General features: G+C 41.8%; 1 protein-coding gene across 4 annotated transcripts in view; it reads right to left on the bottom strand.

Annotated features, from left to right (window-relative positions):
* Positions 1-1,207: 1,207 nt before the first annotated feature.
* The window catches only part of plekhb1 (pleckstrin homology domain containing B1), a 217,575-nt gene continuing 190,887 nt past the window's right edge, over positions 1,208-27,895 (bottom strand). For 2 of the 4 annotated variants that reach the window (XM_072577081.1, XM_072577079.1), the window contains 3 exons: positions 10,098-10,197; positions 6,014-6,140; positions 1,208-5,384 (listed from right to left, as the gene is read on the bottom strand). In XM_072577081.1, coding sequence (XP_072433182.1) covers positions 5,243-5,384; positions 6,014-6,140; positions 10,098-10,197 — 369 coding nt within the window. In that variant the 3' untranslated portion in view covers positions 1,208-5,242. The remainder of the gene's footprint in view (positions 5,385-6,013; positions 6,141-10,097; positions 10,198-27,895) is intronic. The other 2 variants (XM_072577080.1, XM_072577082.1) reach the window with 1 other exon arrangement.

The following is a 27,895-nucleotide window of genomic DNA, read 5'->3' on the forward strand; positions in this document are numbered from 1 at the left end:
ATTGTCTGATCAGAATTAAATTTCCTCCAAAACTACTGGACAATATTACATAATTTAATCGAAAACAGAACATTTGCTGGAACAAAGACAGATCTGAAAATAATTATGATCCCTTGATATCAAACATGGAAAATACTGGCAATCTGAAAATAAGCAGAAGCTTCTGTAACTTATAAGTAGCTTTCGCAACACCTGGAAGAGAAATTCTGGTTAAGCTCCAAATGTGTCCTTTTAATCAAATACATTTTATCTTAGGATAAATGTTTCATAGTTTAAATGCATTCAGGAAATCTATGAAAACAAATGTAAACATGGCATGTATTAACAGAGCCTCGTATGCATTGAGAATTGAATTTAAAGCCTATTTGGTTGCAAGTCAAAAATACATTCAGTGTTGCTCCTATTTTGTCAATTTCAAGTAATGCCAAAGCATCCTTCCAATCGCATTTTGGATTATCTACAAATGTAAAAATTGTCTAACCTGGGATAAATAATTGGTGCTGATAAGAAGTTGTGCACCAATACCATTTGGTTCTCCTTTAAGTATGAAAAATTCAAATTTTAACTTTTCAATCATTATTCAAAAATAGCAGGCAGAGTACGTTTCGGAATTGCAATCGGGGAAATTTTTCAATTACTGATATGAGTTATGCTGTAAAGAAATCCATTAATGGAATCAGAAAATACAGCACAAGTCAAACTGAGGTTGATTTTTCCTTAAAAGATGTTACAAAAAATGCAACCATACAAAGGAAGATTTATTTTCTTTCCACTGTTTCTGAAACTTGGGCTGCATTGTTGAAACAAATGCAATTTGTAGAAGATTCCTTTGAGATTTAGGTGTGAGGATACTTTTGTAGGCAGAGATTTATTTGGATGAAAGGAGTTTGGCGAAATGTAATCCTACTGAGTATACTTGCTGCCTTGCCATAGTTATATGATCGCTAACTTTGCTGTATCTACATCTATATGCAACCTGTGGGAAATATTAAATACACATCATTTGAAACAAAGAGATTGGCTGAATGTAGAGTATTGAAGAAACTCAGGCGTTGGATATTATCTGATTATTTTCTGGTGATGACTGCAAAGTGACAACATGGTCATAAAGCAACATGCAATGAAGATAAAAATCACTCAACAGCAGGTTATAGTCCAATAGGTTTATTTGGAAGCACTAGTTTTCTGAGTATTGCTCCTTCATCAGGTGGTTGTGGAGTATGAAGGGGCACCTGATGAAGGAGCAGCGCTCCGAAAGCTAGTGCTTCCAAATAAACCTGTTGGACTATAACCTGGTGTTATGTGATTTTTAACTTTGTACACCCCAGTCCAACATAGGTACCTCCAAGTAATGAAGGTGCATTTGTTTAAAACTCCTTGTTATGTTCCCAATACAAGAAAGATTGTGTCCTACAGAACAGTTTTCACTCTTGAGTTTTATCTACTCCTAGTGTGCTTACTGGGGACAATATTGATTTTTATCAAAATTTAAAATGAGTGATAGTGAACTAATGGCCTATTTTACAGATCTCCCATTTTTAATATTACATTACAAGAACATCAAGGACAACCAGAAGCAGATGGTCAGTTTTACTTAAGAAAGAGTATTGTTGTGTTTCAAGGCTAGCAGATTTAGCATTAAAATTTTCACAAAGCTGAGGCCAGAAATGAGTCCCTAGTAAACATATGACTGTAAACAGACTTCCCTTAACGACTAAGAGTATGATTGATTGTATTGCTCTGTTAACTAGAGATTGTCAAAAATATTCTTATTCCCAAATCACCAAGTCAAACGGAGGAATATTTCATCTCTCGGAACAAATTACTGCTGATGCTGGAATCTGTACTGAAAACAACCAGTGCTGGAGATCACAGTGGGTCAGACGGCACCATGGAGAGAGAATATTTCGAGTCTAGATGACTCTTCATCAGAGCTGAAGTGAAGTGTAGAGGGACAGCATTTGTGCTATAGCTTGGAGGGGAGGGGGTGAGTGGGTGTAGGGTGTTGATGGAGAAAAAATGTCGATAGATCAGATTAAGTGATCGGAATGTGAGAATGGAAGAATAAGGGCGTATCTCCTGCAAGACTTGAAAGGATAGACAGTCCCCATAAGAATGGGCGGAGGGGGAGACAGGACATGATGACAAGCTAAAAGAAAGGGAAGAAATGGGAGTTAGTTCACAATTTGAAAGCATTGAATTCAGTATTCAGAGGAGGTGTAAGGGTAGGTGTTGTACCTTCTGCATAGAGTCATAGTGATGTACAGCATGGAAACAGACCCTTTGGTCCAACCTGTCCACGCTAACCAGATATCCCAACCCAATTTAGTCCCACCTGCTAGCACCCGGCCCTTATCCCTCCAAACCCTTCCTATTCATATATCCATCCAAAGGCCTTTTAAATGTTGCAATTGTACCAGCCATTTCTTTTGGCAGGTCATTCCATACATGGGCGGCACGGTGGCAGAGTGGTTAGCACTGTTGCCTCACAGCGCCGGGTTCATTTCCCGCCTCAGGCGACTGACTGTGTGGAGTTTGCACATTCTCCCCGTGTCTGCGTGGGTTTCGTCCGGGTGCTCCGGTTTCCTCCCACTGTCCAAAGATGTGCAGGTCAGGTGAATTGGCCATGCTAAATTGCCCGTGGTGTTAGGTAAGGGGTAGATGTAAGGGTATGGGTGGGTTGCGCTTCGGCGGGGCGGTGTGGACTTGTTGGGCCGAAGGGCCTGTTTCCACACTGTAAGTAATCTAATCTAAAATCTAATAAAGGGAAGGTGCCGTGGAGAGGGGAAGTGGTGTTGATGGTTGCGGAATGGACTAGGTTGTTCCAGAGGGAACGATCCCTGTGAAATGCAGATGAGGGATGAGGGGAAGATGTGTTGGTGGTGGTGTCCTGTTGGAGTTGTCTGAAATGGCGGAGAATGATCCTTTGAACATGGAGGCTGGTGGGATGTAAAGTGAGGACAAGGAGAATCCTGTCTCACTGTTGTGAGTGATGGGAAGGGGTAAGGGTGGAAGCACAGGTGATATGTTGAATGCAGTTGAGGGCCCTGTCAACTACAGTGGCTGTGAAACCATGGTCATGAAAGAAGCAAGCCATATCAGCAGTTCTGTTTTGGAAGGTGGCATCATCCAACAGTTGTGAAGGAGGTGAAGGAACTGGGAGAATGAGATGGAGTCCTTGCAGGATGTAGGGTGTGCCGAACTGTAGTGAAGGTAGCTATGGGAGACCAGGGCTTTGTAGTGGATGGCAGTGGATAGTTTATTCCATGAAATGGAGACAGAGAGGTCAAGAAAAGGAGGCGAAGCATTGGAAATGGATGATGTGAAAGGTTATATGGGATGGAAAATTGAGGCAAATAGATGGAGCTTTCAATGTCCTGGTGAGAGCTGAAGCGGCACCGAAGCAGTCATCAATGTACTGAGAAAAGATTGTTGGAGGAGGCCAGTGTAAGACTGGAACAAGATTATTCCATATATCCCATAAAGAGGCAGGCGTTACTGGGACCCATGCAGACGCCCATCTCTAGTCCATTATGTAATATGAATTCTGCATTGTCTCTCTTTGGAACAGATAGGATAGATTTCACTGCATTTCAGAAATTCTGTAAGTGTAGTTAAGAGAAAAAAAACTTGGGAACCAGTTAAATCAGGAGTTTGCTGTGTTTGGATTAGGTGCATGTAATTCAGGGAAGAAGAGTATTCCTGCTCTCCTGCCTCATGTTCTCTGTCAATGACTATTGGCTGTCCAGAGGGGAAGCACCTTTAAAAATCTGGTGCAAAGACCTGCCACGGGACCTCTGCAGGTTGGAGGATGGAAATCAAGAAGCAGGCTAAAACTTTGCAGGCATGGCAACAATTCATATAACTAACCTCTCCTATTACTCGCCTCTTCACTAACGATCATCAATCTCAGTGGTAATAGCCAGGAAAAAACTGTCCCCAGACTTTGCTTTCACTATTCTCATCAATCATACAATAGTTATTCTTTTACGGATAAAGGTGACAAGATGTCGACATTTAATACAAACACCGAAAATGCTGGAGAAACTCAGCAGATTTGGCAGCATCTGTGGATACAGAAACAGAATTAATGTTTCAAGTTCAGTAGGACTCTTCTTCAGTCTGAAGAAGAAATCATACCAGGCTTGAAATGTTAACTCTGTTTCTCTCTTCAAAGATGCTGTCAGGCCTGCTGAGTTTCTCCAGTATTTTCTATGTTTGTTTCAGATTTGCAGCATCTGTAGTATTTTATTTCTATCTCACCAGTTAATAGTCAAGAGTGCTTGAAAATAGAAAATGATGCTTTGCTCGGACAGAGGAATGGTTAGTGCTGTTGACATTTTATTTTAAGGAATAGACAAAGCTAACATTAAATTTGATTTACTGTAATCAGACAAAATCCAAATAGGTTAAATGACTACTTGTGTAACAAAGTTTGCTTTCGCACTGGTAGAAACATACTTTACATCTGAGCTGCTTCAATCTACTTTTTTTGTCTATCAAATGACAAAATGTTTTATTGTTGTATCTTCAAGCACAGCCTTGGACACCCTCCTAAAGGGACTCAGTGTGAAATAACGCTGAAATTGCAACCGACTGTATTGAGGGCTGATAGTACATGCATTTATGTCTGTTGCTGCTAACATGCTGTGCTGCCCATCATTGCCATCCCGATGTGAAGAATTTCTAAGCAGAGGTCAGTTGCTTAGCAACAGAGGCAGCCAGTGGAAAAATAATTTGACTCTCTCAGCCAAAGTTGCTCCATAGCCTTCAGGAATCAAGAAATTTGGGTTTGTTTGTTGAGGAGGTTTGGTGGTGGTGGGGGGAGTAATTAGGGAAATAGGTTGGTAAAACATTGTATGCACCTACACCAAACAATCATAGATCATCATACTTTGAAGCAGAAACTGCAATTTACATCTTAACAGAAGAAATTACTTTTGTGTATAAAGAATACGCTTTAGCTTTCACAATTTTTTGCAACAATGCTGCACTAATACATTATGTTTAAGTGTAGTATCTTTTGGTATAATTCCAAAAGATAATACTCATTCTGTGCATTAAATCTTTGGTTATTCACTCAATCTTACTTGAAACCAAAGTCTACGCTAACTATTTCACAACTAATTATACTGATGGTCTATGTCATTCTTCTAAGTAGTAAGTAGAAGCTTACACAGCAACACCATTGTAAAGCTTAAGTAAATGTAGCAATGGGAGGGTTACTGCCTTCACAGCAACATTATTTTAGAGCCAACATGGGGACCACATCAATGACCTCAGCAAAGTGCCTGTGACAGCCCCAGCAAGCATCCCCAGTGCAATTTGTCCACCTGTGCTGCAACATGGATTCTGATGGACCCAAACGTGGCTTGTCCCTGGCCCTGAGGGAGAAGAAAAACAGAAAACTTAATGTATAGTTATCACATTCGTAAGTATCTAACCATTTGTTTCATTGTTTTATTTATATCCAGGTTTCTGGATTGAGCTGGAACCCTGGATGTTCCTGTGATAAACATTGACTCTTTAAATGGCCATTGTGTTGGAAGAGGCAGAAAAGTTGCCCCACAATGCCACAGTCAGTTTCCAAAGGACTGGATAATCAGATTGGAAGGGCTTGCCTCATTTGAATACTAATTTGGCTGCTTGTTTGTTCTGCTTGCCATTTCTTGCTGTTCAGGTATGCTGGATGCGTAGTGTAAAGTAATATTAAAGATATCTATATTTGGTAATTTTGGTGATTTTAAGTTCTCTTTAAGATTTGTGCCAAAGGTAATTTTTCTCCCCAGCACTATTGCGTACACCAAAAATTTCTCAATGAGAATTCCTCAATCTGTCAAGTTTAAACAAGAACTGAAGGAGAGGAATAAGGTACGTCAGAATGAATGAGAAATACTTTGGATCATCTTGTAGGTATCATCTGTGGATGGAGATGAATTTAGCCTACATTGTCAAATGATTAGGTCAGGGAAAGTTTGAAGCCATCTCTACAATGTATGACTACATGACTAACCATAAGCTTAGATGCCTCCTTGGAAACACTTCAGTCATTGTCAGTAGCAAGCATGAAAAATATCTGCCAAGGTACCAGCCTGTAAACTTGACTGAAATCCTCCGTGCAATTAACAAGTTCAACAGTCCTGGAATCAAAAGGAATTGGAAATGATCTTGTGAAACATATCTTCTCTGTGTCTATGTCAACAGAGAGCATGATTTAAAAGTACCCTTTGCTGGAAGTGTGCTTGGAGGTATCATGCAACATGAGATGGACACTCTCAATGACAACAGTCACCCGAAACTTGGCTATACATCCTCATAGTTGTTTTGCAGTGCTAAGTGGAATGTAGCACCAAAAAGCATTATGTGGATAATACAACAAAGTTTATGTTACCTGTTTGATAAAAAGAGCTGGGTGAACATCTTGCTTGGAAAGATACCAACAATTATAGAAATTTAGCATAGATCTAGATCAGTGGTTTTTAACTTCTTTTGGGTTAAAGACTTGTATAATAAATATATTGTGAAATTCTGTGAAGGCCACCCCAACCCTCTCTCTTTCCTCCTCTCACACTCTAGGTATTACAAAGCAAAAATAAAAACAAGTGAAAATTGGATAAATGAAAATGTAGATGCTTTAATGATCTTTTTTTTTTAAAACTAAGAATAATATATTTTGAAATTTGAAAATATTTGATACAATATTCAAATGTCCTAAAGATTGTGCAGAATCTTCAGGATTGCTTGTAAAATCTTAGGTTCTGAACAAACGAACAAGAAGTAGGAGTTCTGGATTAGTGGTGCTGGAAGAACACAGCAGTTCAGGCAGCATCCAACGAGCAGTGAAATCGACGTTTCGGGCAAAGGCCCTTCATCAGGAATAAAGGCAGAGAGCCTGAAGCATGGAGAGATAAGCTAGAGGGGGGTGGGGGTGGGGAGAAAGTAGCATAGAGTACAATAGATGAGTGGGGGAGGGGATGAAGGTGATAGCTCAGGGAGGAGAGGGTGGAGTGGTTAGGTGGAAAAGGAGATAGGTAGGACAAGTCCGGACAAGTCATGGGGACAGTGCTGAGCTGGAAGTTTGGAACTAGGGTGAGGTGGGGGAAGGGGAAATGAGGAAACTGTTGAAGTCCACATTGATGCCCTGGGGTTGAAGTGTTCCGAGGCGGAAGATGAGGCGTTCTTCCTCCAGGCGTCTCGTGGTGAGGGAGTGGTGGTGAAGAAGGCCCAGGACCTCCATGTCCTCGGCAGAGTGGGAGGGGGAGTTGAAATGTTGGGCCACGGGGCGGTTTGGTTGATTGGTGCGGGTGTCCTGGAGATGTTCCCTAAAGCACTCTGCTTGGAGGCGCCCAGTCTCCCCAATGTAGAGGTGACCGCATCGGGAGCAACGGATACAATAAATGATATTAGTGGATGTGCAGGTAAAACTTTGAAGTATGTGGAAGGCTCCTTTAGGGCCTTGGATAGAGGTGAGGGAGGAGGTGTGGGCGCAGGATTTACAGTTCCTGCGGTGGCAAGGGAACGTGCCAGGATGGGAGGGTGGGTTGTAGGGGGGGGCATGGACCTGACCAGGTAGTCACGGAGGGAATGGTCTTTGCGGAACATGGAAAGGGGTGGGGAGGGAAATATATCCCTGGTGGTGGGGTCTCTTTGGAGGTGGCGGAAATGTCGGCGGATGATTTGGTTTATGCAAAGGTTGGTAGGGTGGAAGTGAGCACCAGGGGCGTTCTGTCCTTGTTACGGTTGGAGGGGTGGGGTCTGAGGGCGGAGGTGCGGGATGTGGACGAGATGCGTTGGAGGGCATCTTTAACCACGTGGGAAGGGAAATTGCGGTCTCTAAAGAAGGAAGATTAGATTAGATTAGATTAGATTAGATTACTTACAGTGTGGAAACAGGCCCTTCGGCCCAACAAGTCCACATCGCACCGCCAAAGCGTAACCCACCCATACCCCTACATCTATATCTACCCCTTACCTAACACTACGGGCAATTTAGCATGGCCAATTCACCTGAGCTGCACATCTTTGGAGTGTGGGAGGAAACCGGAGCACCCGGAGGAAACCCACGCAGACACGGGGAGAACGTGCAAACTCCACACAGTCAGTCGCCTGAGGCAGGAATTGAACCCGGGTCTCTGGCGCTGTGAGGCAACAGTGCTAACCACTGTGCCACCGTGCCACCGTGTCCTTGAGTTGGCATTTGGCTTCAGCGGTGTAGAGGTCAGTGCGCCAGACTACCACTGCGCCCCCTTTATCGCTGGCTTGATGGTGAGGTTGGGATTGGAGCAGAGAGATTGGAGGGCTGCGCGTTGTGAGGGTGAGAGGTTGGAGTGGGGGAGGGGGGTAAACAGGTTGAGGCGGTTAATGTCGCTGCGGCAGTTGGAAATGAAGAGGTCGAGGGCAGGTAATAGGCCAGCGCGGGGTGTCCAGGTGGATGCAGTGTGTTGGAGGTGGGCGACGGGGTCCTTGGAAGGTGGGCGGGAATCCTGATTGTGAAAGGAAGCTTGGAGGTGGAGGCGACGGAAGAATTACTTTAGATTAGATTAGATTACTTTACAGTGTAGAAACAGGCCCTTTGGTCCAACAAGTCCACACCGACCCACTAAAGCACAAACCACCCATACCCCTACATGTACCCCTCACCTAACACTACGGACAATTTAGCATGGCCAATTCACCTGACCTGCACATCTTTGGACCGTGGGAGGAAACCGGAGCACACAGAGGAAACCCACACAGACATGGGGAGAATGTGCAAACTCCACACAGTCAGTCGCCTGAGGCAGGAATTGAACCCGGGTCTCTGGCGCTGTGAGGCAGCAGTGCTAACCACTGTGCCACCGTGCCGCCCACAAATTGTGCGATGTCACGGCGTGTATTAAATTCATTGATGCGTGGACGGAGGGGGATGAAGGTGAGTCCTTTGCTGAGGACTGATCGTTCGTCCTCAGTGAGGGGGAGGTCTGGAGGGATGGTGAAAACTCGGCAGGGCTGGGAGGTGGGATCTGGTGTGGGTGTGGAGCTGGGAGTGGGGGCGGAACCTGTAATTGGAGTGGGTGTGGTGGTGGGGGGAATGGGGGTGGAGTCATGAGCAGGGGTAGTTTTCCTCTCGGGGTTCTCGGGGGTGGGGATAGTGACAGTGGGGTCTGTGGGGGGGCGTGTCAGCAGAATGCAGGTGAGTGGCGCTGGTGGGGGCGGAAGTGGTGGTGACCAAGGCAGTAGGGGTGGCGGAAGTCATTGAGCATGTGGCATCAGCGATGATATGAGGGGTGGAAGTGATGTCACGTGTGATGCATGAGGAATTGTGAGGGGCGGAAGTGGTTGTGGGAGTGGCCGTGATGGGGGCGGAAGTGACATCATCAATCAGCGTGGGGGTGGCAGCTGCATGGCTAATGGCATTTGAGTAGTTTTCGAGGCCAGGGGAATCTTCTGGAATGTATGAGGAGTGCTGGTTATGAAGTAGGAGTTGGCCATTCAAACCTCTTCTGCCATTTAACACGATCATGGTTGATCTGATTGTAAATATAAGTGAACATGACCACCTACTCCAAAATCTACACTCCCTCGCTTAAGAAGAATTTATCTACCTCCAATTTCCAAATATTCAAGGCCATGGCTTCCTTGCCTTTCAGGAAGGAGCTCCAAAAACTAACTTCATTTCCCATCGCTTTATTCTCCATTATCAATTTATAAATTCACGTTCTATTAGACCAATGCTCACTTTAACTCTTTTAAAATTATTTATAAAAACACTTACTATCTGTTTTATGTTTCTATCTAGTTTTCCCATAATTTGTTAACAATTTTTCAATTATGTGCTTTTTCATTTACTTCAGTACTATCTTTAACCTTTCTGGTTGGATGATGGATTCATCCTTTGGAAATGTTGTTACCTCTTTGAATATAATTATTGTATATTCTGGAATATGCCCTTTAATGTTTGTTACTGCATCTCTATTGACCTATTCTTCAAAGTAATCCCATCTGAAAAATACTGATCTGAAAACACTGGATAGAAACATGTATAAACTAAACTAATTTAATGATGTACTTGGAACCTAATGTTATTGTAAAGTAATGGAAAACCTGAAATACTATACCTAAATATGGATGGCTGCAGTTCCTTGGGTTGATGTAGATGGTGTTAAAAGCATTTGGAGTAACAGCCTGATAATGATCATCAGGATTATACTGTGTTACCTTTAAAAAGAACAATAAATGAAATATTAGAAAACATTACAATGCAGGAAGAAGAGGAAGAATTTTAATTCCAGAGACAGTATGTAGTTATTTCATTAAGAATGATAAATGTTTTCCCATTAATAATTCAGATGCAGGTCATGATATATGTTTATTCAATAAAATATAAGAACTTATAAATTAGCAAGCCTAAGTAGCAAAATGGCTGAATATTCATTTGCTGACAAGCAAAGATGGCTTCTGATTGAGCAGCTGCAATGCTGTAGTATGGGTATTTTCTGGCATTCTCCTTAACAGTTTCTCTCTTTTTTCTTATATAATATACTTTTATTAAGAAAAAATCGATTTTTAAATATTACAACAAATACAAAACAATGCAATTCAAAACAGTATAAAAATAGTACAAAACTAAACCCAAATAATTAAAAATTCCCCAACCCACCCTCCTATACGGGTGTATAAACATATGTAGAGAAGTATAAAATTTTTAAAAAACCTAAACTAGCTATTTAACTAACTAAATAAATACCTAACAACAAATAAATAGTAATAACTCAGCCCAGCCAAACAAAACACTTATACATTCACAGTTCCTCCTCCCTGGATGTTGGGCTCATGAAACACAATCGTTACGGCTATATAAAAGCCCTTGGTAGTGTGGCAGATAAATCTGGGTCCAGGTATTTCAAAAAGGGTTGCCATGTCTTGTAAAAATTCTCAGTTTTGTGGTGTACCATATTTGTGAGAAAATCCAGGGGAATATGCTCCATAACAATCTTCCGCCAATCCAACAGGTCCTGAGGGGGTTTTCTGATATCCAACCTAGCAAGATATTCTTCCTTGCACAGAATGTAAGAATATTGAAAAGTTTTGCCTTATGCGAGTCTGCAGGAAATATAATGCGTAGGCCCAAAAAGAGCGAAATAGGATCCTTCTCCACCCCTACACCTAAAGTCCTCTCCATTGCACCCACCACAGTGCTTCAATATATTTGAAACCTGCCACAAAACCAAAGACAATGGGTAAGAGTACCCGTATAGACCTTGCACTTGGTTTAAATTTTGACAAATGGTCTGGGGCTAAGTGGACCCTGTGGAGAATCTTCAACTGTAAAGCATGGGGCCTATTGCAAATTGATATCTTCCTTGCATTCTCCCAAATATCCTCCCATGCCTCTGAAGAAACTTCAACACCCAGCTCTCTTTCTCACATTTTGCAGAGTCGATCAGACTCTTCTGAGGTGGCACCCCCCCAATTGGTGATATAGAGTACTGACAGAGAATGTACTCTTAACCCTTAGTACCCCTCTTTCTATGTCAGATTTGTAGGGATCAGTCAAAAGTGTGGACCTTTTTTGAATAAAATCCCTAACTTGAAAAAAATGAAAGAGGTCTCTATTAGGTAATTCGTACTTCCGTACTAACTGATCGAAGGACATAATTACATCTCCCTCAAGTAAATCACCCATGCAAGATATACCCCTAGCTGCCCAGTGTTTAAATCCTGAATCTATCATACCTGGTTGAAAACTCGGCATACCCACTAAAGGTGTAAACAAAGATCAAAGTTTGTGAGAAGATTTGTAGCTCGGGTGCTCGTTGTTGTGGTTCTGTTCGCCAAGCTAGGAATTTGTGTTGCAGACGTTTCGTTCCCTGTCTAGGTGACATCCTCAGTGCTTTGGAGCCTCCTGTGAAGCACTTCTGTGATCTTTCCTCCGGCATTTGTAGTGGTTTGAATCTGCTGCTTCTGGTTGTCAGTTCCAGTTGTCCGCTGCAGTGGTCAGTTTATTGGGTCCAGGTCAATGCACTTATTGATTGAATCTGTGGATGAGTGCCATGCCTCGAGGAATTCCCTGGCTGTTCTCTGTTTGGCTTGTCCTATAATAGTAGTATTGTCCCTGTCGAATTCATATTGCTTGTCATCTGCGTGTGTGGCTACTAAGGATAGCTGATCGTGTCCTTTCGTGGCTAGTTGGTGTTCATGGATGCGGATCGTTAGTTACCTTCCTGTTTGTCCTATGTAGTGTTTTGTGCAGTCCTTGCATGGGATTTTGTACACTACATTGGTTTTGCTCATGCTGGGTATTGGGTCCTTCGTTCTGGTGAGTTGTTGTCTGAGAGTGGCTGTTGGTTTGTGTGCTGTTATGAGTCCTAGTGATCGCAGTAGTCTGGCTGTCAGTTCGGAAATGCTTTTGATGTATGGTAGTGTGGCTAGTCCTTTGGGATGCGGCATGTCCTCATTCCGTTGTCGTTCCCTTAGGCATCTGTTGATGAAATTGCACGGATATCTGTTTTTGGCGAATACCTTGTATAGGTGTTCTTCTTCCTCTTTTTGCAGTTCTGGTATACTGCAGTGTGTTGTGGCCCTTTTGAATAGTGTCTTGATGCAACTTCTTTTGTGTGTGTTGGGGTGGTTGCTTTCGTATTTCAGGACTTGGTCTGTGTGTGTGGCTTTCCTGTAAACCTTTGTGGTGAATTCTCCGTTCGGTGTTCTCTGTACCATTATGTCTAGGAATGGGAGTTGGTTGTCCTTTTCTTCCTCTCTAGTGAATCGGATTCCTGCGAGTGTGGCGTTGATGATCCGGTGTGTGTTCTCTATTTCTGTCTTTTTAATGATTACAAATGTGTTATCCACATATCTGACCCAGAGTATAGGACAAGCCAAACAGAGAACAGCCAGGAAATTCCTAGAGGCATGGCACTCATCCACAGATTCAATCAATAAGCACATTGATCTGGACCCAATATACCGACCACTGCAACGGACAGCTGGAACTGACAACCGGAAGCGGCAGATTCAAACCACTACAAATGCCGGAGGAAACATCACAGAAGCGCTTCACAGGAGGCTCCCAAGCACTGAGGATGTCACCTAGACAGGGGATGAAACGTCTGCAACACAAATTCCCAGCTCGGCGAACAGAATGTAAACAAAGATGTTTTGCCAATATTACCTTCCCTCTGCCGAATTGCCCTCCATACTTTAACAGTATTGATGACTATTGGGTTATGGCAATATTCCCTAACTGTCCTCACCTTGTCCAAAAACAGCAAACTGGTAAGGGGGCACCTTGCGTGGGAGACTTCGATATCTAGCCATATTGAAAGAGGGTCCCCACAAACCCAATCACTTACGTAGGACAAAAGCGAGCTTAATTTGTAACTTTTAATGTCTGGAAGGTCTACTCCCCCCAAATCTGTGAGGCAACTGCAGTTTGGCTAATTTAATGAGGGGCCGTTTACAGTGCCAGATAAAGGAGCTGAACCAACTGTTCAGTCTCCTGAGTGTTTGTTTATTGAAAATCGGGGGAGCATCCGTATAGGGTATAGCAAACGAGGGAGAATATTCATCTTAATAAGTGCTATCCGACCCAACCATGACACTGGAAGTGCCTCCCATCTTTGGAGATCTTGTTTAATTTTTTCAAATAATTGAGTAAAATTGGCTTTGAACAGCCAGTCCAGAACTGGAGTCATGAATATGCCCAAATACACAAAACCCCCCTGTGACCACCTAAATGGGAATCTATAGTCACTCTCAAGAGTCAACTCTTTCATAAGACCACCCATAGGCATAGCCTCTGATTTAGCAAAATTAATCTTATACCCTGAAAAAGTGCCAAACGCGTGAATGCATTGTATTAGGCAAGGCACTGAGACTGCTGGATTTGTCAAGAAAATTAGATCATCTGCATACAGTGAGATCTTATGTAATTTTGACCCCACTTCTGGAGCTGATATATTGAGATCCCCATGAATGGCCTCTTCCAACGGTTCAATCACCAATGTAAAAAGTAATGGTGAAAGGGGACAGCCCTGTCGGCTGCCCCTAGAAATTTTAAAATTGCTTGATCATACCCCGTTGGTAATGACCGCAGCAAGAGGTACACTGTAGAGAACCTTTACCCATCTTATGAAAACTTCACCCAGACCAAACCGGTCTAGAGTATAGAAAAGGTACGGCCGTTCAACTCGGTCAAATGCCTTCTCTGCATTTAAAGAAATCACCAATCCCTGTATTGACTGGTGTTGGCATGCTTGAATTACGTTAAGCAGCCTCCTAATGTTATTGGAGGATCTGCGACCCTTTAAGAAGCCCGTCTGATCCTCTTTAATAATAGAAGGTAACACAGTCTCCAGCCTTAACGCAAGAGCCTTAGAGAGGATCTTAAAGTCCGCATTTAAGAGCGAGATGGGCCTGTATGAAGCACAGTCTTCCGGATCCTTCCCTTTTTAAGGATAAGTGAAATATTGGCCTCTCTGAGATAGTGGGAGACAAACATGACTGTATGAATCATTAAATATATTCAGCATCGGGCCTGACAGTATACTTATAAATTCCTTATAGAATTCACTGGGAAGTCCATCAGGACCGGGCGCCTTTCGACTCTGAAGCTGCCTCACAGCTTCTTGCACTTCTTGCTCTGGGGCATTGAGAAAGGACTGTTGTTCGGGAGTCACACCCGGGAGCTTCAGATCTCGAAAAAAGGATTCCATTTTGGCCTGCCCCTCCTCACTTTTCTCAGACTGATATAACTTAGAGTAGAATCTCTGGAACGCCACATTAATCTTTTTAGAATCACATGTTAGATTCCCTGACCCTTCCCTAATCGCTGTAATGGCTTGTGGGGCACTTCTCTTTCTGGCAAGGTATGCTAAGTATTTGCCTGACTTGTCACCATGCTCGTATAACCTTTGCTTTGCAAAAGCCAGCTCCTTCTTTGCCGTCTGCGTGAGCACGGAATTTAGTGCAGTCCGCAGAGCTGTAATCCTCTGTAGTTTAACCAACGAGGGTCTGTCAAAATAGGCTTTCTCGGCTGCTTTCAGAAGTGCTTCAAGGAGACGTTGCTGCTCACCCTTCTGCCACTTCCTACTTGTGGAATATGAAATAACTAACCCTCTGGCATAAGCTTTGGCAGTTTCCCAGAGAACAGATGAGCTATCAACCGAGCCTATGTTGATGTCTAGGAATGCCTGAAACTCCCTAGAGAAGTACTCCACAAACTTGTGGTCCATGAGAATAAAGGGGTCCATTCGCCAGTACCTTGAATCCACTGTAACATCCTTAATTTTAACCATGAGGTACACTGGAGCATGATCAGAGATGGCAATACTACCAATCGTACAGGATGCCACCAGATCCAGGGTTACCGCAGGGGTCAGAAAAAAAAATCAATCCTTGAGTGATAACTGTGCGGATTGGAGAAAAACGTGAAATCCCTACCTGTAGGGTGGAGACACCTCCAGACGTCCACCAATCCTAATTCCCCACACAAACTCAATAACTGTTTAGTTTGTGCAGAGGGTATTGAGTGATCTTTAGGCAACCTGTCTACTGTGGGGTCCATGAGACAGTTAAAATCTCCCCCTATAATGATGTGCCAAGACTTGAGACTTATCAGTTTAAAAAAAGCATCTACCAAGAATTTAAGAGGATGAGCTGGGGGACAATGAACATTTAAAATGTCATATTCTTCCCCATTTATCAAGGCTTTAAGAATTACAAACCTCCCGTATGTGTCATTAACACATTCCAACAATTTAAATGAAAGATTTTTCCTAACCAATAAAGCCACTCCCCTACTTCTGGTATTAAATGATGAAAAATAAACTCGGTCAAAGCCATTCTGCTGTAATTTCAGATGCTCCTTGTCATCCAAATGTGTCTCCTGTAACAAAGCAATATCCACCTTCTCCTTTCTAAGACTCAAGAGTACCTTCTTCCTCTTAATTGGTGAGTGACTTCCCTTGATATTCCAGGTACACCATTTAATCAAATCATTAGCCATAATCTTCTGCAATTACATTTAAATTCCAGAGAGGAGGAACCCCCGAACCACAAATTGCTGAGCCTTAGTGTCGCATGGTCCACCAAATATAAAAAACTACATAAACTAAAACCACTGCATTTAACAAATATACAAAATTATTAAAAATAAAAAACAACAAAAACCAGAAAACAAACCAACATATAAAGCGCCAATAGCGCTGAGTAGGGGAACTCATCCCCTGCCCAGAGGGGGCAACTACCCGTCCCGAACTGCCCATGAATAGGCATCTAACCATCTCAACCACCTTCACTTCTCCCAGCTAGAGCCGCATCGCAAGCACAAGCTAAAAAGAATAAACACCCCATAGAATATCAATATGAATAAAAAAACATTCTTGTATAAAAAAAGGGGGAATAAATATCCCACCCATCCTTTGGTATGTCCTAATTTAGAAATTTAAAATGTACATCTTAATAACCACCAGACATAGTTTGAACCAAATTATTATCAATAGAGGAAAAAAAAGGAGAAAAACAAAGATCCAACCGGATTTCCTCCATTTCTTTTACAGAATGATAAACACATACCCAAGCAACAATATTTATACATACTACAATTGTTTAAATTAGGTTAGTTTGTCCACAAAGTCTCTTGCCTTCTCTGATGTGTCAAAGTGATGCATGGATCCATCTAAGGTGATCCGAAGCACTGCCGGATATCTCAGGGAGTACTGAATCCCAAGCTCCTTTAGTCTTCTCTTGACACCATCATACGATTTTCGTTTCTGGATCACCGCTGCTGAAAAGTCCTGAAAAAACATGATCTTAGACCCCTCGTAAATTAGGGCCTTTGGATCCTTCCCCTGGAGTCTGGAAGCCTCCATGATTCTCTCCTTATCCCGGTAATGATGGAACCTCACCAGGAAAGGACGAGGGTGTTGACCCAGACCCGACCTCCGTGCAGCGACTCGGTGAGCCCTCTCTATCTTCAATCCTCTCATGCCAGTCTCCAAGTCAAGGAATTTCAGAAGCCAATCTTCAACAAATTCCGCAGGCCGCTCACCTTCCTTACCCTCAGGCAGCCCGATGATCTGAATGTTTTTTCTCCTGCCCCTGTTTTCAAGATCATCCATTTGGTCACGCAAAGTACGAACCTGCGTCTTCAGGGCTTGGATCTCTTCCTTGAATGAACTGGCATCAGCTTCCACCACTGTGACCCTGTGCTCCACCTCATCCGTCCTCTTCTCCAGGTCTCCCAGCTGCTGCTCATGCTTCTGCAGCATGAGAGAGACTGGAGCCAGCTTCTCTTCAATCCGTTTCCCCAACATCTCGCGAGATTTCGAGAACTGGTTCACCAGGTCCTGGAGAGTAATCGGCTCTGAGGCTGCTGCAGGCTGAGCTGCACGCCTGGCCTCAGATGCTCCTCCTCCCTTTTTAGGCATTTCTGGACAGCTGAAAATACAGGTATGTCAATTTTTAAATGTTTCTTGGGGCTCCACAATCTTTCCAATGCCCCAAGAAATCCTGATGACCTGGGTTGGGTGGGTTAAAGGACCGTCCTGCTCCTGCTGTGATGCAGTGTGATCTTCTCAGATCGCCGCCATCTTAGATCCCCCAACAGTTTCTCTCTTTAACGTTACTTTCATTTCTGAGATGTTTGGACCTCTGCCTTGCAGAATATCTTCATTGGCAATAAAACTTAGGTATGTTTCACTGATATGGCCAAAGACCAAAAATCAAACCATGGAAATCAAGCTTCGCTGAAGCAGTATATCAACACCTTCACTATAACAATGATTATAACAGTAGGGGAGAAGGTAGATGTTCTGCAATGAGTGGCTCATGTCCTGTCCCACTCATCTATGAGGTTCAGGTAGAGTCTGATGGAATACTTGCTTAGATGATTACAGCTGCAACAGTATTCAAGAAGTTCAACATTATTTCGAACAAATCAATTATCCTTGCCACTGGACAAAATACTCACTTTCTCCACCACTGGCACTGTGCATTTGATCTAAATAATGCACTGAGGAATGATACTGAGAATGATAATATCAGCAATGTCATTGGCACTGAAGTGGGAATTGACATAGGACATGCTGACATGGGGCACACAGGCATAAGATGGCCGCTGAGCCATAAATTGGTCTCTTCAAACACAAGATGGCTGCTGAGCCATTACATGGAAAAATACAATAAACCATACACAGATACTGCCTCAGGCTAACAGGATACCAGCATAATAGACACAGGGCATAGATGATTAGCTTAAGGCGGGTGGGAGAGAGATTACACTCTGTTACATCTGCTGCCCGCCGAAGTGTCTGAGTAGAAATATTAACTGCCTGAGACTGCTTGTATACAGTGTTAACTCTTCAGATCTGCAGTAATGGAAAATGATCTTCCTTCTCAGGAAGAACGATCACAATCACTCAAACTGACAATGATTTGTCAATGTTTTGTGTAAACAAACCATGCTGTACAAACAAAGACTCGATACTTGAACTATTGTACCATAAAATGTATAAAATATCTTGACGTGCTCTGAGAGTGAGAGGAGGCTCGCAGCTGACAGCTGTGCTCACGAACGGCTCTCTCTCCCCGGAGCCCGTTTCTTTGAACAATAAACTCTGTCGTTGAATCCCGATTCTGACTCTGAGACTGGTTATTTTCCCACAACAGCCCTCTACCATCTTCAGGTCATGTATATCCTACTTGGACATGTTTTACCATTTCATCATTAATGTCAGTCAATAGCCAGAAATTTCCCACTGTTGAGTCAGCATCAGAATAGTAGCTGTTTAAGAAGACACATCACCATCTTTTCAAGTAAACAAGAGATGGATAGTAAATGCAATAATTATGAAATGGCACATTCCAATAAATAATAAAGAAAACAAAATTCTTTTCTTTAGCTATTAGAAATATGCAACTCCTCACATCTTTGAAAAAATTCTGGACATCACAATGTTGTTTTACGCTTTAAACCAAAATTAATTAATTGAACATTAAATGGACATGCAAATATACAGCAATAATCTAACTGTAATAGTTGACAAACTCTAACTATATTGCTGTAAAGAAACTTTTGCATAACATCTATTAAAAATACAACATTTAGCTAAATTCAAAGAACATAAGGTCTCAGAGATTAGCATTACAATTGAGATGAAATAATTGAACACTGTTTTGGGGACAATGGAAGATAATTAAACATTCCAGTGTCTGGTCATCCACCTTTATTCATTTGAACTAAACAGGTCATCAGTTCGACTGAAAACTCTCATTGTAAATAGGCTTCTGGAAGAAATTGAGCAACATCCATTTCTATAGTACAGTTTATGATCTCAGGAGATCTTACTGCATCTTCCAGTTAATGAACAAAAATGAAAGACAGTAGAGAAAGGACATGCTGCACTGAGTTAAAAATAAACGTGGGTTTCTTACATTGCATGAAACTATAAGATCATTTTGAAATAACAAGCAAGGTAATCTACCAGCAAGGAACACAGTGTTGTGTATTCATTATTTTCTGTACCTAAGGGAAAGAAAGTGAAATTGGGTGGAATAAATGGGTTTGGATTACAACTGGTGCTCTGTGACCTACTTGTTTTGTGGAAAATAAAGCAGGTAAAATGATTTAAACTTGGCTTCACCTTCCCAAGTGGGAAAGATTGGAGGGCTATTCGAGGGCATATTTAAATGATATAAATCTTGAGCTCTGGTCACAAAGGGATATAACTGTTATATTTCAGGATTATATTATTGTCACAGTATACATTAGGTGGGGCAATTCTTTTAAATTAAAACCTGTTCAGTGCTTATGGTAGTGACTGAACTCAAGACATACCAATGCCTGATCTGAATTTGCAACAATAATAGCCAAAATGTTGCAGTTCTCAAGATAGAAAAGCTCTCACCATTAGCTGTCATTACTCTGTGGAAGTGTCAACAATTTCTAGTATCAACAAATATGCAGGTAAATATAAAAATCCAGAAAGTGCTGTTCATGAGTTCCTGTTCCTCCGCTAGGATGCTGCTGAGCTTGTAAAAATGGAAATCAGCTAACTTTCATTGAAATGATGTGAACAGATACTTTTGATGCAATTACTCTCATTGTAAAAATGTTTAAAGAAGTTGTGCTCTGTTGAATGAGGTGTAACTACAATTTTAACAGTGTACAAAGTTATAATTACTGAGGTACATCTTATCTGACCTTGAAATCTAATTGTATATTTGTCAATGTAAAATTTCTCCATTTCATGATTAACAAAACTCACCTTCCTTAAATTAGTGAAAAACATTAGTTTTTAATACTTTATCAAAGTTAACAATAATTCAATATCCACCTTAATCCCATATATATCCCATTCTTCCATTTGCTTTGTGTAAAATGATATAAAAGAATTGAAAGAAAAGATTTATTTATAAATTCTTGGTTGTGTCTATAAGACACAGTGTGATAACTGACAACAATTAGCAATCTAGCTGTGTGAAGTCCCTTGGAGAAAGGTCACCATATTTATGCGCATTTCTGTGTGGCACATGTCTTAATGGGAAAAGTTGCCTGCCCATGGCTAACAAGAGTTAGAGACAGGTTAGATCCAAGGAAGAGGCATATAAATTGATCAAAAATGCAGCAGATCTGAGGATTGAGAGCAATTTAGACTTCAGTAAAAAAACAGAGAGATTGATTAAAGGGGGGGATGAATAGAGTACAAGAATAAACTTGCGTGGAGTGGACGAACTGATATGATAACCTTCACCAGTTTCCTCATTTCCCCTTCCCCCACCTTATCTCAGTACCTTATCCCAACTCAGCACCGGCCTCAGCATCCCAACTGTCCTACCTGTCCATCTTCCTTCCCATCTATCCACTCCACCCCCCCTTTCTGACCTATCACCTTCACTCTCCACCTACATCTACCTATTGCATTCCCAGCCACCTTGCCCCCAGCTCCACCCCCCTCCTATTTATCTCTCAGCCCCCTTGGGCAACAAGCCTCATTCCTTATCTCAGTACCTTATCCCAACTCAGCACAGGCCTCAGCATCCCAACTGTCCTACCTGTCCATCTTCCTTCCCATCTATCCACTCCACCCCCCCTTTCTGACCTATCACCTTCACTCTCCACCTACATCTACCTATTGCATTCCCAGCCACCTTGCCCCCAGCTCCACCCCTCTCCTATTTATCTCTCAGCCCCCTTGGGCAACAAGCCTCATTCCTAATGAAGAGCTTATGCATGAAACATTGACTATCCTGCTCCTTGGATGCTGCCTGACTGGCTGTGCTTTTCCAGCACCACACTCTTTGACTCCTTCCATTGATACATGAAGAGAAAAAGATTATCGAAGACAAATGTAGGTTCTTTACAGAAAGAAACAGTGGAAATTCAAATGGGGAAAAAACTGGATAGAAAATGAATTAAATACATATTTTGGTTCTGTCTTCACAAAGGAGCTTATAAGTAGCACCTCAAAAATGTTGGTGAACACAGCATCCAGTGAGTGTTGGAAATAAATATTATAGCAAGGAAATAGTGTTGGGGAAATTGATGGGATGAAAGGTAGTTAAATCCCCAGGGCCTGAAAATCTACATCCCAGCATACTTCAGGAAGTGGCCTTAGAAGTAGTGAGTGCATTGCTGGTCACCTTTCAAAATTATATAGACTCTAGAGTTCCTACAGATTAGAGGGTAGCTAATGTGATGCCACTATTAAAAAGGGTACATAGAGAGAAAACAGAGAATTGGAGGATGATTAACCTGACATCAGTATTAAGGAACAAGCTAGAGACCATTATAATAGCTGAGCACTTGCAAACAGAATTGGACAGCATCAGTATGGATTTATAAATGGGAAATCATGCTTGACAATTCTACTAGAATTCTTCAAGGATTTAACTGGGCAAATTCATAAGAAGAAGCTAGTGGATGTGATTTACTTGGACTATCAGAAGGCTTTTGACAAAAATCTACACAAGAGAATAGAAATTAAAATGTGTGGGATTGGGGTAGACAGACAGAAAACAAAGAGCAGGAATAAACTAGTCTTTTTCTGAGGAGTAGGCAGTGATTAGTGGGATATCACTGGAATCAGTGCTTGGATCTCAGGTATTTAAAATATATATTAATCACTGAGATGAGGGAACTAAATGTGATATCTCCAAATTTGCAGACAACACAAAGCTGTGAAGGGTGAGCTGTGAAGAGGATGCAGGAATGCTTCAGTGTAATTTAGATAAGTTCAGTGAGTAAGCAAATGCATGGCAGTTGATGTATAATGCAAGTAAATGTGACATTATCCATTTTAGAAGCAAAAGCAGGAAGGCAAATTAATATCTGAATGACAATAGATTGGGAAAGGGAAGATGCAATAAGATCTGTGTGTCCTTATACACCAGTATCTAAAAGTAAACATTAAGATAAAGCATGCAGTGAAGAAGATAAATGGTATGTTGGCCTCATAGCAAGAAAATTCAAGTACGGGAACAGGGATCTCTTGCTGTAGGGACACGTGGGATATTGTATGCAGATTTCATCTCCTTACCTGAGAAAGGATATTCTGGCTATGGAAAGAGTCCAACAAAGGGATCTCATAGAAACTTATAAAATTCTAACATAACTAGACAGGGTAAGCACAACAAGGGTGTTACTGATGAACAGGGAGTCCAGAATTGGAGGCCACAGTCTAAGGTGACAGGGTAAGCAATTTAGGACAGAGATGAGAAGAAAAATCTTCATTCAGAGAGTGGTGAGTCCAGCGAATTCTCTGTCCAGAAAGCGATTGAGGCCAAATCATGAAATGTTTTCACGAAGGATTTTGATGTAGTTATTAGGGCTGAAAGGATCGAAGCTTATGGAGAGAAAGTGGGAGTAGATAATTAACCATCGTCATATTGAATAGCGAAGTATGCTCAAAGGGCTGAATGGCCTGCTCCTACTCCTATTTTCTATGTTCCTATGTCATTGATCACTTTAGCCTGTTTGATGACATGCTGTTGTCAGATATACCCTAGAGCTTGTGTCAGAATTAAATTAATATTTGAGGTCAGCAGCAAACACCATTACTTCACCAGCGACCACAAAATCCAGGGTAATGTATACATATTTGCTGCAGATACATAAATTAACTTTCCAAACAGGAACGTGTGCTCAAAGAATTGATACTAAGCTAGTATCAATACTAAGCTAGTGGACCTATCAACATAATTAGCCTCAACATAAAAAGTAACTCTCTTCATATAATTTTGTGAACTGTGAAAATAAAGTACCTCAATCCATCTCCAAAAGATTCAAATTGAGTGTTTGAACAGCCTTTGCAATTAAATGTGGTTATAAATTTTAATCATCCAATTAAGTTTATGAGGAATTGCTGGTTACCCACATTATCATATGGTCCCTTTTTCCTGCAGCATTGATTAGTTCTTTGGGTTAGGTTTTCTGGTCTAACACCAAGTTATATGCATTCAACACTGAACACAGTTTTCCTGCAGGCTTCAAGGCCCTGACATTCAGACTAAATTGGGCTCCAGAATCCACATTTGTCAGGAGCTAGATACAGCAAAATATTTTGTCCATGGTGGCACTGTAATTGGCTGTTTCCAAGTTCGTCATTCAATTAAGGAATGCAGGTAGGCTTCATACGTGTTGGTGCAATCACTAAGCTATAGATTGTTGGCTGCCCTAGCAGGAGGGGTAGGTGCTACTGTGACAACTGGGAAAGTGCATAGATACATCAAAATGGGGTTGCCCTGAAAAGAGTGAAACTTAATATAATCTCTAGAAGGCTGACATAAGTACGTCCCTCCAATTTGGTGGTGGACTTGAGGCAATGAGTGTGGTGTTTTCTGTCAGTGGCACTCTCTTTGGAGTGCTCTGATGGCCCACTGAGCTACCGCAGGAAAGCTGCCTTCATCAAGCCGGTGGTGACACCACAACTGAGTGTTCAAAATGACCCTAACTGGAGCCTTATATGAATATGCAGACTCAATGTCCACTCACTGGCAGTGGTCAGTCAACCTGTACTGATTGTAACGAGGTCAGCTAGGTGGACCTCATCGAATATGAATTCCCTGACTGGGGCTGTTAATCTGGAACATCCTTTTCACTGTGAGAGCTGGCTTTGAGGGAGTGCATCAGTATAAATCTCTCCACATGTAACTAAAGGGTGACTTAGTGATGGTACTCTCCACATGTAAATAAAGGGTGACTTGGCCTCTGTGGAGTTACTACTCACCCTCAGAAAGCTTCTCCAGTGGCAGCAATGCAGTGGGGAGCTGCCCTACAAGGCTGTCTGCTATTCTCCCAGCACCTTCAACTCTACTCTCATGATCCCAGGGAAAGATTTGTCTATTCCAATACAGAAACCTGGAGTCATGACTTGAATGCAACTGTTCCTTCTAAAGTTTCCAGTATTAAAACCGAATTCAAAGCGACTGCTCTCTGATGAAAACTATATATAAATGCTCATTTTTGTCACATGCGTTGTCTGGTACATGACCAATGAGCACTTGTATTTTCAGTACTGTATAAGCTCTAAAGCTCTGCAGCACAACAGATTGTCAGAATGAAAACCACTTGACAGATATGAAAATTGTAAGCAGCTGTTTCACATAACATGTATATATTTTTCAGCATTTAGTTTCATTCTGTGCAATGAATTGCCAGACAAGGCCATTTAATCCATAGTTGGTATTAAGAATGACTGATCTGTGTTGTCCAACACTTATTAAATACAAGAGGAACCTTGAGTATCCGAAGGACATGGGTGGGCAGTATTTCACGGGCTGAATAATTGAATGCTGGATAACATAGTTTAGCCGAGCATTGGGACCTTGTGATCTTGCCAGATAATCCGATATTCGGATAATCAAATGCTGGATAATCGAGGTTCCTCTGTAGTTCCAATTGTGCTAACAATGACACAAACAACCAGTTTAAGATTATGTGACTCAGAGGCATATTCTTGAAGAACAGAAAAAATATGTCTACAAGTTGAGATCTTTCAACTAAGCAGAAGTTTGGGAACAACTATTCCCAGAGCACTTCCCATGCCTTGCCTCATCAGGATTGACTGGCTTTAAGCAAATGCTCAGGGGCAAATCATTCTTTGGTTCAGTCTTCATGGCAATAATATGACCAATCAGAGTCCACTTGCCAACCAAAGCGTACTCTCTTCTCATGTAGTATGAATTGTTGTTCTCATTGAATTTGATATTTTTGTGATTCTGTTCGATTGAATGCAATATGCATACTTCTGGAGCATGATTCTTTTTAAGCAATACTCAAATATATATTGCATTGGAAAACAAAAAATCAGCAAGAAAGATGCATCTCTAACTTACTCAAGAGGTTAAAGATAATATTAGTTTAAAATAAGAGACTTACGATCTGTCAAAGTATTAAGTCTGAAGATTAGAAGTGTTTAGAAACAGCAAAAGATAACCAAAAGATGCTAAAATAGAAAAGAAATAGATCATAAGACCACAGGAAATCAGAACAGGATTAATCTATTCAGCCCCTCACATCTGCTTCTCCACCTTTGCTAATCCAACATGCCTCATGTCGATTCACCTGCCCTTTCCACTTGTCAGCTCAAGCCTGGATATTTTTCAGGTCTTGCTACATTTGAACATGAGGCGTCCTGGACCTGAGATGACTCACTTTTAATAATCACAACCACATTCTTTTCTGCCAGGTATGATTCCATCCAGGGGAGAGTTTTACCCAGAGTCCACTGGCTCCAGTTTTGTTGTGGCCATTATGAATACTCCTAATGAGTCCACAGCATATATTCCTTTTGAATGAACACGTGGGCATGAGGTGAAAGGACAAATTAAATTGATTAAAGAAACATTGATAAATCAAAACTCAAAATCTGTGAATTTCTGAGAGAAACTAAGCAAAATATGCGAACTGACTGAAAAGCGTTTGAATGGCACACAATGAACAATGAAAATTGGCATAGATAAAAAGACCAAAGTTCAAAATTGTTGTTGCTGCAGACAATGTATTAATATAGTCACTTGTTTCTGATGAACCAATGTATGCAAGGTATGCTGGGCCTTATCAAATCAAAAAAATAATCTCAATGATCTAAATTATGTGGTAAGGAATCCAGACAGGAGAAGGTATCATCAGGTGTGTTATAAGTGATTAAAGTGATTATTATCACAGGGTGATAGTCAGAAGAGAGGTGAAATTACAGTAGTGAAAATGTGGAGGTGCTGGTATTTGACAGGGATGGACAAAGTTAGAAGTCACACAACACCAGGTTATAGTCCAAAAGGTTTATTTGAAATCACAAGCTTTTGGAGTGCTACTCCTTAATCAAAATCACTTGACGATGGGGTCACACTCTGGAAGCTTGTGATTTAGAATAAACCTGTTAGACTATAATCTTCATCAGGGCTTTTGCCTGAAACGTCGATTTTCCTGCTCCTCAGTTGCTGCTTGACCTGCTGTGCTTTTCCAGCACCACTCTAATCTAGACTCTGATTTCCAGCATCTGCAGTCCTCACTTTTGCCTATGATCTGGTGTCCTCTGACTACAGTAGTGAAAGAAGTAGGGAGTGAAAAAGAAATATCAGAACAATATGAAATTGGGACTAGTTCAGTTTAGACGAGTTGGACCGAAGGGTCTGTTTTCGTTCTCGATGACTCTAAAAGTTGACTCTTCAGCAGTCAAACTGGATAATGTGGAAGTGTTTAAAATGTGATGTAAAATCATATTTTATCTTCCTGAAAAATAAAGACCTGTCTTATGGAAGACTGTTTCAGAATCATGAATGGAATCTTATAGATGCTTTAACAATGAGGCTAGAGATGAGAAATGTGTCAGAATTGCACGAGAATGAGGACTGTCTCGAAGTCAGGATCAGTCACTGAATTTTTTACGTTCTGTATGTCGAGGTGAGATTCTTGTTAGGCTGGGTCAAGTTGCCCATTAAAAGGGATTATGGCTTGTAGCAACTTTAGCAACTACACGTTTCACCATATTTAACTTGCAGCTTACCATGACTAAAGTAGGTATAGAATTCTCAACATGGAGGTCAGAATGGGTATTTGGAAACTTCAGCTCAACCTCTGGCTGCCAATAGGCTCCATGTTTCTCACCACAAGCACCTCAGTACCTGATTCATACGCACTACTTTCATGGACATTGGTATCCAATCATTGTCAATGCCTCAAGATCCATCTTAGGGGCTTGCATTGCAGGGCACAGTGGCAACCAGTAATGAAAGCCTACTACAAGGACTCCTTCCACATAAGAATGACCACTCAGCTTTATTCAGGCTGTGTTTCATAGATGCTAGCTTGCTGTCTTGCTTCTCAATCAATTAGTGCTTGCTCATAGTATCCATTACCTTGCCTTGCTGAACATGGCCTTGCTGTGCCCTGCCTGTTAGTGTGTTAGAGCTTGGAGTGAAAGACTAAATGCTATCTATACTGCTGTACTGACGTGTTCTTTTATACAGACGCTCAACCAGGCTGCTTGTCAGTAGGGATCTGTTGGTGGGGGTGAGGGGGATTGCTGTACAGTGCACTGAGATGTTATTCTCATACCTCCAGTGTGAGCCAGCTGCCTGCATGGCCAACACTGCATTTTCATTCAATCAATTGGCTATGTTAGAAGGTAGATGGAGGCTAGTCCACAGTCCAGCTGTTGTCAGTCACAGGTATAGTCCATATACTATTCAGGGCTTACCCACAGTCAGTCTACCACTTGGGTCCATCACAATCAGATATATCACAAAATCATAGAATCATAGAATCCCTACAGTGTGGAAGCAGGCCATTTAGCCCATCGAGTGCACACTGACCCTCTGAAGGGCTTACCTCCAAAACCTATCCTGCCTACCCTATCCCTGTAACCCTGCATTTCCCATGGCTAATCCATCTAGCCTGAATATCCCTGGACACAAT

This window comes from Chiloscyllium punctatum, chromosome 9 (assembly GCF_047496795.1).
Source record: "Chiloscyllium punctatum isolate Juve2018m chromosome 9, sChiPun1.3, whole genome shotgun sequence".
In the NCBI taxonomy this organism is placed as follows: domain Eukaryota; kingdom Metazoa; phylum Chordata; class Chondrichthyes; order Orectolobiformes; family Hemiscylliidae; genus Chiloscyllium; species Chiloscyllium punctatum.